Source organism: Pungitius pungitius, chromosome 20 (genome assembly GCF_949316345.1).
Source record: "Pungitius pungitius chromosome 20, fPunPun2.1, whole genome shotgun sequence".
In the NCBI taxonomy this organism is placed as follows: Eukaryota; Metazoa; Chordata; class Actinopteri; order Perciformes; family Gasterosteidae; genus Pungitius; species Pungitius pungitius.
This window is the reverse complement of record NC_084919.1, coordinates 7196133-7212272: the sequence shown is the minus strand read 5'-3', so window position 1 is coordinate 7212272 and position 16140 is coordinate 7196133. Positions and strand designations below refer to the sequence as shown.

Here is a 16140-nt window from a genome sequence, read left to right as displayed (position 1 = left end):
TCAAAGAGCGGCTCTGGTGTTGGATGATCACATCATCCTTGAACTTTCTTCAAACATCTATCGACTTCTCTGTCAAGCTGTGATTCCCAGACAAAACATGGTACTTGTCCCGGCCCCACCTCATGGGATGTCTTTCACACTCTGCTCCAGTTTTCCTCACTTTGATCCTGTGTTTATTAGATGATATTTTAAGGTAATTAATAGTTTGTTGCAAGTGAATTGGGGTGCCTCTGGTAGTCCCTGATGAGTTACTTTGGGTTATGGTTTCTCATTAATCTCCCATTGCAACTAACTGTGCCAACTGAACCAGTCAACAAAAACAAAACATCCACGGACAACAAGCTTTTTACATGGAGAGAGAGATGACATTTGAGGATGAACTCTCGCCTCGCAGGGGAGGAGTCTGCAGCTGCACTTGTTCATCCAGGTCAGGGGCGGCGCTAGAGGGCTCGGTCAGGCCGGTGTTGTGAGCTGGAACTCGGCGTTAAACTGACTGTCTGGCACGGGCTGCTTGGTCGGTTGGGTTGACGGTAGCCATGGCTCGACTCGCTGCGCTACTGTTGCTACCGGTTCTTATTGAGTCGGTGTTTTCCATTTCTTTCTTTTTACCGGTCAACTCGAGAAAGTGTCTACGGGAGGAGATCCACAAAGACGTCCTCGTCACGGGGGAGTATGAACTATCCGAACAGGCGAACACCAAAACTAATCTGAAGGTAAGCACAGACCTGCGGCTCGCTAGCTCCACCGTTAACGTAACCAGTCCGTGTAAAGGCCGACGTGGCTCCAGTCTGTTTAATCACACCGACGTTACACATTTAATCCGTGCCTTGTTTTAAATAATTCTCAATTGTTTCTGGAGTGCGGTTGAAATGGATGACAACTGTGGTTAGCTTCCTCGCTAATCTAGGCCCCAAAAAAACACGTCTTCCTGCTTGTACCTGCTAATTAGCTAGCTAACGTCAACGCGTGATAATGTTATTGTTAAAAGTATTTTTTTTTCGCGGGCGATCGAATTACACAAACAAAGATACATTTTATCACCATTTTGTGGTGTTTGTGTAAGTGTCATTCATGGGTGGTTTCCTGTGGAAGAATAGTGCCTCTGTCACCGGCTAGCCTGTGCCGCTGTTACACGTCAGTCTTCCCGGAGCAGCTTGTAGTCGAAAGCTAACCGACGTTAGCAACCATTAGCTAACCGACATGTCAACGACAGCTTGTGACGAAATGTCAGTAACGCCACTGTTCGTTTTAATAAATGAAGTATTTGCTTCATGCGACATACAAGGGTATTGTATCCTCAATTTATTTTACCTTCCCTTTTAACGTTACGGATTCTGGAAACTATTCTGGACGTCTGCGTATTCTAACAGCTGCCAAAAAAGACCAGCCCGACTGGTGCAGCCTACTGATATTAATGAGGTTATCGACGAATGTTTTCTAATGCGGCGCATTAGGGCTGCAACTCAGTTTTTATTCTTTTGTTTAATCTCTTAAATTATTAGTTTTGGAGATGCAGCAGCCAATGGGACGTGACTGACAGTCACTTGGTGCAGAAATACTCATTCGTTAAACCTTTATTTAAATCTCTAGGAATCATTAAGGGAATCCCCTCAGTGGAAATTACAATCAAAACATAATAATGATAAATAAAAGTTTTTCTTCTTTAACTTTGTAGATCACAGATTCGTCCAGCCACACTCTTTACTCCAAGGAAGATGCAGTTAAGGGGAAGTTTGCATTCACCACTGAGGACTATGACATGTTTGAGGTGTGCTTTGAGAGCAAATCACCCTTGGGTAAGTGTCTTCATAACCAGGCCGCTCACTCGCTCTACATTTCTATAGATTTCTCACACACCAAATTCTGCTCCTTTTAACCAATTTGATTTTTTAAATTATGATCTTGAGTGGATTAGTCATTTTTTTCCGATACCGTTTCATACTAAATTGCTTATTCACTAGGAATTTATGAGCACATTGCAGTAAACTTAAGAGTTAAAGTGGTGGTTAAGGCAATTGTTTTTGGAGAAACTCAGTTTTGCATAGAGTATGCTGAAACTCATTTTTGCATAAAGAGTATGCTAAAACACACACACACGCATGACTTTTTGACCATGTTTAGAAACAGTTCATCCTTTTTGATATTTGGCATTATGGTCCTTTACATTAAACAGTTAATTAATAAATAGTTATGACATTGGAGTAGTGAATTGCTATAATTGATGGTATATTCTCTGCTCTTTTCAAACAGGGACTGGAAGAGTGCCTGACCAGCTGGTCGTTCTGGACATGAAGCATGGCGTGGAGGCTAAAAACTATGAAGAGGTAAGTGTTGGGAGTCCTTACAGCATGATTGCTTTTGTTTAGAATGATACAGATGATGCAGATAATGACTCTCAGGTTGGAAACAAGGTCAGTGGTTGTGGGACAGCAGGGGTTACACTACATATATTGCTTATTGACATTTAAAAATAATAATCTGTTCCTCTTCAATACATTTGGGAGCCTTATGAAAGTCTTCATGAGGGGACCTAGTTGTCATAAATAAAATATTACAGATTGGCCCCCTTGATTGATTTGCAAGTATACCCATAGGCAGGCAGGATAAAGGGTAATTTATCAAACTCCAATGAAACAATATTAGTTCATTTAATAATTATTGAAATGGTGACACACGGTTGTGCAGCATCATTGTGTTACTTCTGGGAAGAGATTGCACTTGGCTTTCTGACAACCTCAGGCAATACATAATAAGTGCCGAAGTGATTAAGTTCTGTGAGCTGAAAATTGCCCCCCCCCCCCCCCCCCCCCCCCACACTCGTGTTGCACAAACGTGACGCTCTGTCCTACTCAGTGAGTGTAGGTGGATGGTCAGGGAGCACTCAAGTGGGATTGCCAGTCTCAAAGACTGGAGGAGGGTGGAGCTGAAATATCATTTACGTAGACGGTTGTTACTTATCAAAACATCTGTACAAGTATTTTTGCCTGAGTCCATCTCTTACGCAATGTTTGGCAATGTGTACTTGCACACATGCTGGGTATCTGCCAGATTTGGCTCTGCAAGACCAAATTTTAGACATGTTTAGTCCTTGTCCAACCCAGGTTAACAAAGTGTCACCATTGGAAACATAAGTTACATGGACTGACTTGACCTTTTCACTGGGAAAGTTTGGTGGTTTTCCTGCGTCATCGACGGCACAAAGAGGGAATGTTCATTATAGTCTGACAGTAAATTGTATTAAAAGAGCAATGTTTGAGACTGCAACTGGACTTTATTAACGCCAACAGCCACAAGAAGTCAAAAGATTTGTCACTTTTAGCTGTACAATTTGTAGACCTCACATATTTGTACCACACAACCCTGCTGTTGGTCCATTTTGCACCCAGCCTCATGAGGCGGTGCAGCTTCACACCAGAGTTCAAAAGGCAGCTTTCTCACCGGCCTAAACTAGGAGGTGTTAAACTAGCAAGTGTGTGGCTTCTTGAGGCAGATGTGTGATCTCTGGCTGTTCTGACATGACCAGACTCCGTAGCTGCACAAGAGGGACACCCGCTGGACAGATGTATAATGGCAGCGCTTCACGAGTCGTTCCATCTTGCCTTCTGTCGTTTTTCTCAGGCACCACTCTTTTGTTTTGCCTCTCCAGATTGCCAAGGTGGAGAAGCTGAAGCCCCTTGAGGTTGAGTTGAGGCGACTGGAGGACCTCTCCGAATCCATTGTCAATGATTTTGCTTACATGAAGAAGAGGGAAGAGGAGATGCGAGACACCAATGGTAAGACGATAAAATTGAGACTTTACATTTTTGTTTACTTTTTTTAACTTTTTTACATTTTTTACCAATAACTTTACTATCTCACTTCTTTTTCCCTGCTACCCAGAGTCCACCAACACGCGTGTGCTGTACTTCAGCATATTCTCCATGTGCTGTCTCATCGGGCTGGCCACATGGCAGGTGTTCTACCTGCGGCGCTTCTTCAAGGCAAAGAAGCTGATCGAGTAGAACGGGCCTGCTGCGTCCCCCCTCGGGCGCCGCGGCCTGCCGGTCAGCCAACACATCCCAACATCCACCCTCATTGGACTAGCTTCAGCAAACAACACCAAGTGGGGCTCAGGGGCTCAAATTCTAGTTTTCACAATTTCGTCCTCTGTGGGGGGGGAAAAAAAGAAGGAAAGAAAAAAAACAAGATTTACCTGCTTATTTAGTGGTCTGAAACCATAAAAGCGCTGTAGGGAGAAATGCTCTGTGGAACATGGGAGGTGTATGTCACTGCTCGGTGGGGTATCTCCTTTTCATGCTACTTCACTTTTCTGTCTGCACTGTTTGAATGTTATTCAGCTCACTGAAGAAGACGCAATGTTTGATTTTTGAGCTCGATTTGAATGGATGTCCCATGAGCGAATGTCTTTTTGCCCTTCTGTTAATATGCACATTATTCGCCATGCCAACCAAAACTAAATCCGTGGAGCCCTTTTTATCGAGTGAAGGCTATTTGAAAAAGTAGTTAGTCGTTACTTGGAGAAATTTAGCAACCACTGGACTTCTGTGTTATGTCACCTAATTTGCATACATGTTTGGTAGCTAAATTTAACCGTGTCTTTAGTTTGTTTTCATATTGTAAATGCTACTTAGTTGCTTCTACAAGTATATTTTTTTTTGGGGGGGGGGGTAGAATGTGAGTGTCAAAATAATAATCTCCTTACGTAGTTATAAGGTCACTTTTGGAAACATGTCACAAATCTGAATCGGCCTGACACCAAGAACATGGGCTGAAGGAAGGAGTTTGCAGCATTATATTGTCAGTAATTCAACCAACCTGTCTTCTCTTGTACAATTTACATTTACTTGCGAGGTTTTGAAAGGAACTCCTACCAGCCACTTGCTGAAATATCCTTTATCTGCCATCTGGTAAATTTGAGCACCCAAATGTCATTTCTCCAAGTACACTTCTGATCCATCCACAGCGCTTCTTTTTTTCTTTAGATAAACTTATGAGGTCTGGGTTACATGAGGATGTGGGCGGTTGCAACTATTTAGATTGTTTTTGACTGGGATTAATTGAGGCATCTGTCGTGGGTACATTTTTAACTATGAGCATGCGCGTTGTGCGCAATCAATGATTTTTATGTTGACTGATAAATTTTGTAAATTTGTGTTGGGCTTTTATTCAATAAAATATTGAATGGATTTACATTAGTTATGGTGTAGTTTTAGCATGTTAGTTTCCACATAAATGGGGACTAAAAGGGGGTTTTGGACATTTAAAAGCATTTTAGCATCATGCATATTAGGCTTTAATATCAGTGTATTAAAAATAATATTCACAATATTTCCAAATGTTTAATACTCTTAAATGACACAAACGTGTGTTGCTTTTTTGGTCACAGTAACAAGCCTTCAGTGTTATTTTTCTGACTGTAAATGTACTTTATACATATATAAAAAGTATAATGTTCGTCTGTAATTTGTGATCAATTAATCACAATTGACTTTTTATTTGCAACCCACTTTGGTAGAAAACTAATTCATTCAAAACATTTCACATCATAGCACAGATGTTCATTGTGTCTCTGGTGGGTCGTCACAGCTCCGCAGAGGGGGAGTGGACTGTCGTTACTTGGAGGATCACAGGTTAAAAGCAATTTGCTTGTTGCTCACAGTCGTACAAAACAAAGGCCATGGTGTATAGTTTTGACTTAACTGATTCAAATACATTATGAACCAAACATCACTATGGATGCAAAACCATCCACTTTGTTTTTCAATTCATCAAATCTTTGGCACTCGAAGGAACGTTAAACAGTTTAGTATGAGGAAAGTCACAGTTCGACCAGTGGGACTCCCATCAGGTTACCTGTTCCAGGTGCGCTGCAGGAGTGATGAGCTCAATTGATCATCTCATGTGAGAATGGGAGCCTCCATATGATGATGCCTCATTGCCTCATTGCCTGATTGTCCAGTTGCATTAAGCGTATACATCAACAAAAGAAACACACAAATGGAAACTTTTTTTGAATTCGAGCCATGCTTTATGGTAGCATCATCTTCTGCGTGTCGGTCGAACATCTGTCATGTTCCCAGTGTTTGCTAGCGATGCTACAGCTAACACCCGGCACACTTGATGCAATAACTACTGCAGCGCTCCACCAATCAGACGGCGTCACAGTTACCCGGATGTAGTCCCGAACCACTTCCACCGTCAACACACACACGAAAAAAAAACACCGAGCCGTCTGCTCTCTACGTGGATATCAAGTCGTTTTTACACAACAACTATGCCGGGTCCCGACAAAGAAATCGATCTGACGGAGAGAATCGAAGCGTTTCTGTCCGACCTGAAGCGCGGGGGCAGCGGGACGGGGCCGCTGCGCGCCTCGGCGGAGATGGCCCGCGAGACGACCGCCCTGCTGCGCAGGATCACCGCCCAGGCGCGGTGGAGCAACGCAGGTACCGAACGCGTTTAAAAAGAGTAAAACCTAACGGCATCCCAGGTATGCTAATCTTTAATAGTTCAGACAGGTGTTGGTCATGGGAATGGATTTATAACTAAGCCGACTGACAGTTACCAAGGGGTCACGTGGACCTGTTGCCCAACCCTTCCATTAACGTTACCTTTTATTTAACATCTACAGTTTTGTCCCAATTTATCTCAGCTAATTGCTATAGTGAACAAACCTGGGGCACATTTACGTGAGACTCTTCACTCATCTGGACATGAATGGACAGAGTTGTAATCATGCAATAGGTAATTATGTCTCTGAGTAATTAGTAGATTATATCTATAGTATATATGAGATATACGTGGAAAAATAACATGTATGAAGGTGACTGCAATGCAGGTGAGTGTCAATACATGGTATTACAACATAAAAGCAATGAGTGAAGTGCACATGTGTCTCTACTCCATACCACGTAAAGTTATTGGCACGTCAGTTCGGATGTGCTTTTCAGCTTGAAGATGTTATCAAACGGTGTTAGCAGATTGAGTCACAGGTTCAGTTCATCAAATGTTCTCCTCTGTTTCAGGCGATCTGATGGAAATAATCCGTACCGAGGGGAGGAGAATGACTGCCGTGCAGCCCTCAGAGACCACCGTTGGTAACATGATCAGACGGGTGTTGAAGATCATCAGAGAGGAGTATGCCAGGTGAAGACCTAACACAATCACAGCAGTTTGAACCGCTCACTGAACTGGAAAAGCTTTAGATTATACTCTGTTACTTGAGCCATGAAGTTTAAGGAGTTCTTTTTAAAATTCATTTCACATAAAAAAAAACTATATAGAACATATCCGGTTTCCTCTCTGTTGTTTTGTTGAAGATCTCGAGGCAGCAGTGAAGAGACGGACCAGCAGGAGTCCCTCCACAAGCTGCTGACCTCAGGAGGACTCAGCGAGGAGAACTTCAGACAGCATTTTCCGTCCCTCAAAGCAAACGTCATCGAGGCCATCAACGAGTTGCTGACCGAGCTCGGTATGTTTTTCATTTTTTACTTTAAGAGGTGTATGTTTGTATTTTTCTAGTAATATTCTACTGCCATGACAACTGTTCATGACAATTCTCCCTGTACTGCCTCTCAGAGGGAACAACCGACAACATCAAGATGCAGGCCCTGGAGCACATCCACTCCAACGAGGTCATCATGACCATCGGCCGCTCTCGCACCGTGGAGGCCTTCCTCAAGGACGCCGCGCGCAGACGCAAGTTCCACGTCATCGTGGCGGAGTGCGCCCCCTTCTGCCAGGTGGGAATAACACCCCGAAGCCACCGGCTGAAAAAAATCATGTTGGTGGCAAAACAAGAAAGTTTTGGGGCCACTCTTAAAAATATATATATATATATTGTTGTGGTATTTAACTCATTTGTTTGCCTCTTGCCAGGGACACAAAATGGCCACCAGTCTCTCAGAAGCCGGCATCGAGACAACCGTGATCGCGGACGCCGCCATTTTTGCCGTCATGTCTCGCGTCAATAAGGTATTTAACGCCACTGGAGACCTGGAAACGGTCACGTGGAAGCACGCGAGTTAACGGGAGGGAGGGGGTGCGATGTCGTTTCAGGTCATCATCGGTACGCAGACGGTTCTGGCCAACGGGGGCCTGAGGGCCGTCAACGGGACGCACACCCTGGCGCTCGCAGCGAAGCACCACTCGACGCCGCTGATCGTTTGTGCTCCCATGTTCAAGCTCTCGCCTCAGGTGAGAAGACACGCGGTCCGCCGGTAACCCCAAATTTCTGCTGGCGGCGAAATGACAAGGAGACTATTTTGTCGTCCTCAGTTCCCCAATGAAGAAGATACCTTCTACAAGTTTGTCTCCCCGCATGAGGTTCTTCCTTTCACGGAAGGTAACTCCGACATTCCTCACAAAAGGCTTATCAGCACATTGTGAATCTTTTACTTTTTAACATCACATTTTAAGCCTTAAAATTGATTGACTCTTTTGTGGAATAATAGCTCTGAAAACTTCTTTTTTTCACCGTTTAAAATTGAAATTTCAGGTGAGATACTCTCAAAGGTGAACGTACACTGTCCGGTGTTTGACTACGTCCCACCTGAGCTCATCACGCTGTTCATCTCCAACATCGGAGGACATGCGCCGTCGTACATTTACAGACTGATGAGCGAACTTTACCACCCAGAAGACCATGAGCTTTGACCTTTAACAAATCTATTGAATAAAGTTTGAAGTGTCTACTGAGTTACTGTATGCTCTACTTTCGGAGGTCTACTGAGTGTTTCTAACACAGCTTGCTTTCAGCATCAGTATAATTTCCAAACAGCAATTCTTTAGCAGACATCTGGCTTTATCTTAGAAATATGATGGCGTAACTCAAACGTCACAGTTACTTGCTTTGAAAGCAGTGCAGTGAGTGCTTTACGTTAAACATACATCAATGTTTTCTTCCTCATTAGGCAAAACAGTAATATATTAATGTTCCATTCAATTAAAGGTTCTTTGTGATAGTCTATTTTAAGAAGTGGGATAATTCTACCCAGAATCAGAAGAGAACACAAAGCACCAAATACGTAGTTTTCACCAGAACCTGGAGACGAAGTGGAGGTGGATTAAATAAAGTACCTCGAATGTATCACAAGTACCAAGGTATTTATGTCACAGACTAACACGGTGAATTTAAAACTAGATAATGTACTTGCGGGTGTCCTCCAGGTGGAGGCAGTGTAGCGCGCTCACAGCAGCTGGTGCAGTTTCGGGTGTCCTCCAGGTGGAGGCAGTGTAGCGCGCTCACAGCAGCTGGTGTAGTTGCGGGTGTCCTCCAGGTGGAGGCAGTAGCGCGCTCACAGCAGCTGGCCCGTGGGGCTTTTTGGTGTCAATAAGAACGTGAAAGAAACGACTAAATCCGTGGGGTTTGAAACCCGTTCACAGCAGCGCGTGAGTACGGGCGTCGTGACTAGTTGGTAACGGAAGGAAAAAGACTGGGTCCCGCTGTATTACTCAGGCTGCACTACAGCGTCTATTCACAGGCGCGATCCCACTACTGAGCGGCACGGGGGCTTTGACCTGCTCCGTCTCCGACCTGGGCCGTTTCACCCCTCCTTAGACGACCTGGTGGTCCCGGGCTCCCCCAGGAGCACCATATCGATACCGAACTTAGTGCGGACACCCGATCGGCATAGTGCACTGCAGCTCAGAACTCCTGAGCTCAAACGGTCCGCCAGCCTAAACCTCCCAGTGACTTGGATTACAGACGCGCGCCACCACGTCCGGCGAGAAACACCGTCGTTCACGGGGCTTTTCACTTGCACTATCGTGACGTCATCACGCAGCGGGTTCCAGCGCTCTCTGGCGACGGCCAAACGAAACTGCGGCTGCAGAGCTGAAGACAGATGGAATCATACAATTAAACGAAAAACCTAACGGAAAATTAGTTTGAGTCCTATTTTATTGACATATAAAGTCTCCTAATATTTTTATCTTTTGCATATGGGCTACAAATTTCATAGACGTGTTAAGTAAAATATAAATGTCATCAATAGAGTCACTAATGCACCAACATAGAGTCGACTTTGTCGTTTTTAGATTGTACTTGGTCATGGAAATAGGTAATATATCTGTTGAAATGCAGAACCCGGTCCCAGACAGCGTCTTCCCATTAAAGATTCCAGTGATCCAATCCAGCCACAAGATGTCCCACTTCTCTTCACGTTCCCTTTGCATTCATTTCATGTGTGTGAGTAGGCGCGAGGGTCTTTATCTGTAGTTCATCGTGCTCTGCAAATACATATGACATGAACAGCATCCCAATCAAATGAAGAATATAACTAAATGGGTTATGGTATGATTGGCATCATTTTCACAACAACATAGGTTATACGAAAAGGAAAAAGGTTACAGTCTGTATTATTAATCACACCACACCGCGCGCGAGGAAAACACCCTCGTTGTCCTGCTGACCTGAAACCACCACGCTCAGACCAACGTTACGAACAACAGGTGCATTGTGGGTCCAAATGAACAAACATGCTAATAGCTAATCGCTGTCATAACGGACATGTCGCTGTTTGTTAGACTTTAGGACCAGACAGGTGAGTGGAGCTTACGGCATCAACTGACTTTGGTTCACACAAGATAATTGACGTGACTTATTTATTGTCTTTTATTATTGTCAATTGTTACCATTGTTACCAGAGTAAGGGGGTTGTGTATTTATTCGGTTGTGTTTTGTAGGCTACACACGTGCTGTAAAGTAGTTCCTGTGTGAGTTGTGACTATTAATGTTGTTTAACTTAATAAGATTATTTTATTAAACCTCGTTATACGACATTTAAATTCTATCTCTATTGAGGCTACGTTTTAGATGAAGGCCATCTTTCCAAGCTCTCTATCTTTAAAATAGTCTTTTAATATTTAAGGGAATGACTTGTCTCTATTGAAAACACTTTCTTTAGCAACACGGAGGCTTAGATAAAAACTCCTTTACTTAGACTTCAAGGATACAAGTCTAATGAGCAAATTAAAATAATTATTCTATTAAATTATTGACCTAATCGTGGGACATTTACCTAGATGTACTTGAACCAAATCACCACAAAACAAAGGACATTACCTCAGAGTCCATACATAGTGGTACAGAAAGAAGTGTAATGTTGCATGTAACCACATGGTGACAAAGGCATAAAGCGGCTCTCCTGACCAAAATCCACAGGGGGTTTCGGTGCGTCTGCCAAGTGTAACGCGTTGAGTGGTTGGATGTGAAGGCTTGGGACGAGGGTCAGAGGGGAGCATGAGAGGGGCTCTGGCACCCCGCTACGGTCTACCAGAGAGAGTGCATTGTTCTCTGACCTAAATTTCTTGACCTGGAACTGCAGAAAAGAAGAGGGTCTGAATGAATGGGACGCAGCGACTTCACTCTCCACTGCCCCAAACTCGCTGGTCAGACCGTGATGTCATCCAACTGTCGAAATAATATTTGCTGACATTTAGCCCTTCGAAGACCCAGAATTGCAACCAGCGGTGTGACGTACCGGGGCTCGGGTTTAAAACGATTGATCCAGCCTGCTTCGAATCGATTTGTTCCTGTGGCTTCCAAGTTATTGTTAAAATATCCAGAGAGAGACTCGATATGGTTCGGAATAGAGCACTTCAATCTTTGCCGTCTTTTCTGATGTCACAATAGATTCTGCCTCCATGAGCAATAAAAGTTAGGTGGAATTATCTTCAGAAAATAAACTATATTTACAGGTGAAACTGTGTAGTCCGAAACTACAGAACATTTTGGTAGCGCTGCAATAAGCCTTGTTGTCATGTAAAGATTACTTTTGGAATCTGAAAGCTACATTTGGTAACTGCTCTGCTTAAGAGTTCCAGAACAGCAACTATTTGCACTCGTACAGTCCACGTACGCTTTGAGGGAAGGAGTTGGATAAGAAATCATGTTTCAGGTGTCTTTTCCAATGTGTAACGGTTTATAGCTATGATTTATAGCTATGATTTCATCAGTGTATAATAACCTAAAACTAACACCTCTTTGTCTTTTTGTTAGCTTCAAAGGAGCACGTCTTCTACACAGACTCCACTGTGTTGCACAGCCATGTTTCTACGGCAGCCCAGAATGGACAAACCAAACTATGGCTCAAGGGAGAACCGTCTGCGGTTTCAGGTACCTCCAGTCACAATAGGACTGGTTCTCCTTTCTTGATATTTAAAGCAACCATCCTGCCAAAAAGGTGCTTTCAGTCCTACAGCTATTGCTGTGGATACACACATCATCAGATATTGTAGGGTTTTTTCTTGCATTATCTCTGCCTTCCAGTGAAATCAGTATTTTTACTCTGTAGTATTGCTACTTTAAGTGACAGATCTGAAATGAATCAGTCCCTCAGTCGACAGTATCATGAAAGAGTGTACACAAACAAGCAGTGGTTAGCTGCCTACACGCTACGTGCTACATGCTCTTCTTCTACCTGCGTGTCTGTTGCTTCCTTCTGTCTCACTCTGCCTTTTGGGGCGGTGAAGAAGAAGATGAGGAGGAGGAGGGAGGCAGATAAATCTCATTCTCTTTTTCATCACGCTGACTTCATTCTTCACGGCCCCTTTGATGAGACAGGGGAGCAAACCTGGGTGGAGTCTGGAGATTTACGGCGGGCAGAGCCGTGCAGGCCATTAAAGCCTGGCGTCCTGCTAATGAACAGTCCGGGCAATCGCACCGAGAGGAGTACAGTGTGTACAGAGCCCATCAATTCCGGCGCCGTCCTCTGGGACGTGTAGGCTGTGGTCTGACCCTGTCATGTGGAAGGACAACAAGATTCATCCTCATTTTCCTCAACCAGAACAACTCGCGTTGGGTTGGACGACATCGGGAACCTCGTGACCACATTGCTTCCGTGTGCTCGTTTAAGTCTCCGAGACGGAGCAGAAATTCCCCATTCTGCAAAATGGCTACAAAATCATCCCTGCGCGGTGTGAATGAAAGGAACAACACACACGCATTAATATCCCCCCCCCCCCCCCCGTACGGGTATCGACGTGCAGCCGGCGGCCCCAGCTGTTGCCCGATGATGCAGAGCCCCAAACCGTGCGGCGTCTCGTCATCAGGGTTGTGGCGTCTCATGGGAGAGTGGAGACGAGTGCTGTAATTAGCGGGGGGCAACGAGGCCAGCGGCAAGCCGAGTTGTCCCCCGGGGCCCCCACCCCCCTCCCCCCAGAGGCCCCAGGGGACTTTGAGGCGCGTGGCTAACCTGTGGTCTACCTGTGGCTTTTCAATTCAGAATCAAGAGATGATTTGTTGCACATAAAGCGATTGAAATAAACATTCCCCCCCCCCCCCCCCCCGTAAATTGGAGAGACGAGAGAGGTGAATAAAGATTTTCTTTTGAATCTTACACTAACGATCAGAGCATGGTGGAGAGGACGTTGATGATAATATATAATTTTGCACAGGGCTGGAAGTTAGTTTGCTCTACAAAATGTCGATTGTCTAGTTGTCTAAAAGCCCACAAGAGATGACGTCCTCTTGTTTGGTTCATGTCTCAACTATATTCCTTTTAGTGTCACAGAGGAGCAAAGACAGGCTTGAATCAGAGACATTTTATTTTTTCTCTCTTAAACCTTCTCTAACCGATTGAAGATTAATTTAATAGTTGACAAGTACCTCAATGGATTAATTGTTCCAGTTCAACTTTTTGGACCAAATTTACAGTAGAGATGTCGATTTGAGTTCTTGTAAATTGTTGTTGTTGTTAATGTATCAATTAAGTAAATTATTGCAAATACTTCTTAGATCAAACTCTAAAATGTATTGTCTTTTCTTCATTAAATAGTCACTTGTTTGGGGGATATTTTAGTTGTGTGTGTGTGTGTGTGTGGAAGCCCCCTCTGTCGGGGTGCGTGTGCTGGTGTGTGCAGGTGTACGCTGCTCCATCTGCGTCTGCCGCTGATGAATAAAGCCATGAAATAGATCCAGCTGGAGATGTGCGTAGGAGACCGAGGCCTCCTGGGAAATCATCCATACCTCCACCGGCACTGTGTCCACTTCCCCAGCACCCCAGAGAGCTATCAATAAGTGGGTAATTGAATTTTAAGCACAAACACTACCGTCAGATGAGCGTCGATTGGGGGGGGGGGGGTTTAGCTGTGTGAACATGGAGAGGCTGTCATCCGACCCACTGGGGCTTCTTCCAGGAAGGATGAATGTTTAATCCATTAAATAACAATTACAGCCTGTAATGGTCCAGAGTGGCTGTTGAAGGGAGGGAGGCAGCCTGGCCGCACTGCTCGCGCGCCTACAAACGGCTTTGCTTCTTCATGTCACAAAACGTCCTTGCATCTCACACACACACACACACACACACTCATATTTTAAAAAAAAAGTACAAATAGCAATTGGGCAAAGTCTCTGGTGATTGGACTACATCCTGACATGTAGGATAACCAAAGAAGTACTCTGGTGTCCTGGGTGGAGGAGAGTCAGATTGAATAAAGCTGAAATGACAACTGACTGCAGCAGAGAGAACAATTTTGTTTGACAGCAACAATGCAATTGGCTTAAGGAGAGAATCGACACGTGTTAAAAATAAAAAAATAAATTTAAAGTGAACACATGTATCATTTAGGTTGGTCCCAGTGTATTTAGACTTAATATATTTAAATAATATATCTTAAATAAGGAAATATTTCAAAATACAACAACCGGACACCGAGTTTTACTTGTTTACAGAAAGAAAAGTAACTTACTCCTTTTAGAAATTCCTGGCCTATTTCAATAAAATGGATAAAATACTATTCAATCCTTAAAAGAAATCACTTCAGTTTTTTGTTTCGACGTTAACTCCTTAGCAGCAATTATAATATAGACATTAATGTATTGTTATTTAAAATGTTTAGTATCTGATTTATCACCACACTAAATGTATCAGGAGCATTCGCTGTATACATGACCTGAACAAGATCTGAGGTGCAGGTTGTTTAATTAAAGCCAATGTGACGCTTTGCAACACCTTTATCATTCATCAATATTCACTGTAAAATAACCCCCTTCGACCGAGAATTAGATTTGAGTTTGTGGTGATAAGTTCTTGAACCTCAATGTTGAAAAATCTCTGCCAAGTAAAGGCTACATTCAGTGAACTGTAACAAAGTGATGGTGACGACCTGATTTAAATCAAAGGGGGAGCAAATATTTTATTCAGTCAAGTGTTAAAAAAAAGAGAGAATAGAAAACAGGCTCTTAGCTTGTGAGTCAGAAGTGAACAGGTGTTTGCAGAGATTACATTTCCACTCTGACTGTCAATGAAGCCACTGCATGACAGCAGAAGAGTTACCCTTGAAATCGAATCTTACCTTTTTTTTTTTTTTTTTAAACGTGCCACACAATTCATGGTCAGTTTAGAACAGATCATCCGGGTGTTGCATGGCTGACGTTGTGTTCAGAGAAAGTAAGTTTCCTCAAAGAATAAGCAGGTGTTCAATCCACAGCAGCAATCGGATTCAGACGGGAAACAGAGCAGTTTGTGGGATTAGAGATTAGAAACATTTGAATACCTAAATGGAGAGAGAAGTGCTTTCGGTTCTGTGCCTCTTTGTTCATGTGACTGTGGGTTGAAAATAGGACTAAAGCTACGATACTGCTCGAGATGCATAAATTAACAGAATATGATTTAGTAAAAATAACTTCGCATTGCCTGATCACTGTAGTGTGTAACTCTACTGTCCCGTACACACACACACACACACAGCTCCATGAACACAGTGTGTCAGTGTGATCGTTAACTTGCACTCGTGATCCAAAGCGAGTTTGCTAGCTGTGGTTTTCTCATGCTGCTCACACAATGGCCTGTGTATGGGAGCTGCCTGGTGGCATTGCTTAATTGGGCGAAGAGTTGATTCATTTGCACTAATTGACAGCTAATTAAAGGAGTGAGGGCACATCGAATTGACGTTCCTCTGAGGGGGAGAGGCCCTGACTGCAGGGGATGTTGTGGAGAGGTAGTTATGAAATATTGAGTTTTCTGGGTACCACCTGCCATTAGGTAGGTGTGTGTGTGTGTGTGTGTGTGTGTGTGTGTGTGTGGTTAAACAAGCTCCGTGTTGAAATGCAGCCTGTTGAGTCCAGCTGCTTGTGGTTTAAAGTTTTCTCAAACTTCTAGAAGAAAAAAAAGTTAATTTGATGGTAATATTTAGATT

At 43.7% G+C, this 16140-nt stretch overlaps 2 protein-coding genes and 1 long non-coding RNA gene across 3 annotated transcripts; all 3 read left to right on the top strand.

The window, feature by feature from the left end:
* Positions 1 to 464: 464 nt before the first annotated feature.
* On the top strand, positions 465 to 5186 carry tmed10 (transmembrane p24 trafficking protein 10). Its single transcript, XM_037449669.2, has 5 exons — positions 465 to 713; positions 1676 to 1796; positions 2251 to 2324; positions 3647 to 3773; positions 3880 to 5186. The coding sequence occupies exons 1-5, from the start codon at positions 537 to 539 to the stop codon at positions 3999 to 4001; spliced, it is 621 nt and encodes a 206-aa protein (XP_037305566.1). The 5' UTR covers positions 465 to 536; the 3' UTR covers positions 4002 to 5186.
* A 980-nt stretch (positions 5187 to 6166) lies between these two features.
* Positions 6167 to 8698, top strand: eif2b2 (eukaryotic translation initiation factor 2B, subunit 2 beta). Its single transcript, XM_037449409.2, has 8 exons — positions 6167 to 6446; positions 7026 to 7146; positions 7320 to 7471; positions 7579 to 7742; positions 7879 to 7974; positions 8059 to 8196; positions 8278 to 8344; positions 8498 to 8698. Exons 1-8 carry the CDS (start codon positions 6275 to 6277, stop codon positions 8653 to 8655), a joined length of 1068 nt encoding a protein of 355 aa, XP_037305306.1. The 5' UTR covers positions 6167 to 6274; the 3' UTR covers positions 8656 to 8698.
* Positions 8699 to 10443: 1745 nt separating this feature from the next.
* Positions 10444 to 14044, top strand: LOC119195118 (uncharacterized). Its single transcript, XR_005114195.2, has 3 exons — positions 10444 to 10544; positions 12002 to 12118; positions 13828 to 14044. It is a non-coding gene; the product is annotated as an uncharacterized LOC119195118 (long non-coding RNA).
* Positions 14045 to 16140: the final 2096 nt, after the last annotated feature.

Bases quoted from the DNA above. Each gene is read 5' to 3' on its own strand.
- tmed10 (XM_037449669.2), top strand. From the start codon at position 537: ATGGCTCGACTCGCTGCGCTACTGTTGCTACCGGTTCTTATTGAGTCG. The intron at 2,325-3,646 runs GTAAGTGTTGGG...TTGCCTCTCCAG, and splicing joins AGGCTAAAAACTATGAAGAG to ATTGCCAAGGTGGAGAAGCT. The intron at 3,774-3,879 runs GTAAGACGATAA...CCTGCTACCCAG, and splicing joins GGAGATGCGAGACACCAATG to AGTCCACCAACACGCGTGTG.
- eif2b2 (XM_037449409.2), top strand. From the start codon at position 6,275: ATGCCGGGTCCCGACAAAGAAATCGATCTGACGGAGAGAATCGAAGCG. The intron at 6,447-7,025 runs GTACCGAACGCG...CCTCTGTTTCAG, and splicing joins GGCGCGGTGGAGCAACGCAG to GCGATCTGATGGAAATAATC. The intron at 8,345-8,497 runs GTAACTCCGACA...TTGAAATTTCAG, and splicing joins GGTTCTTCCTTTCACGGAAG to GTGAGATACTCTCAAAGGTG.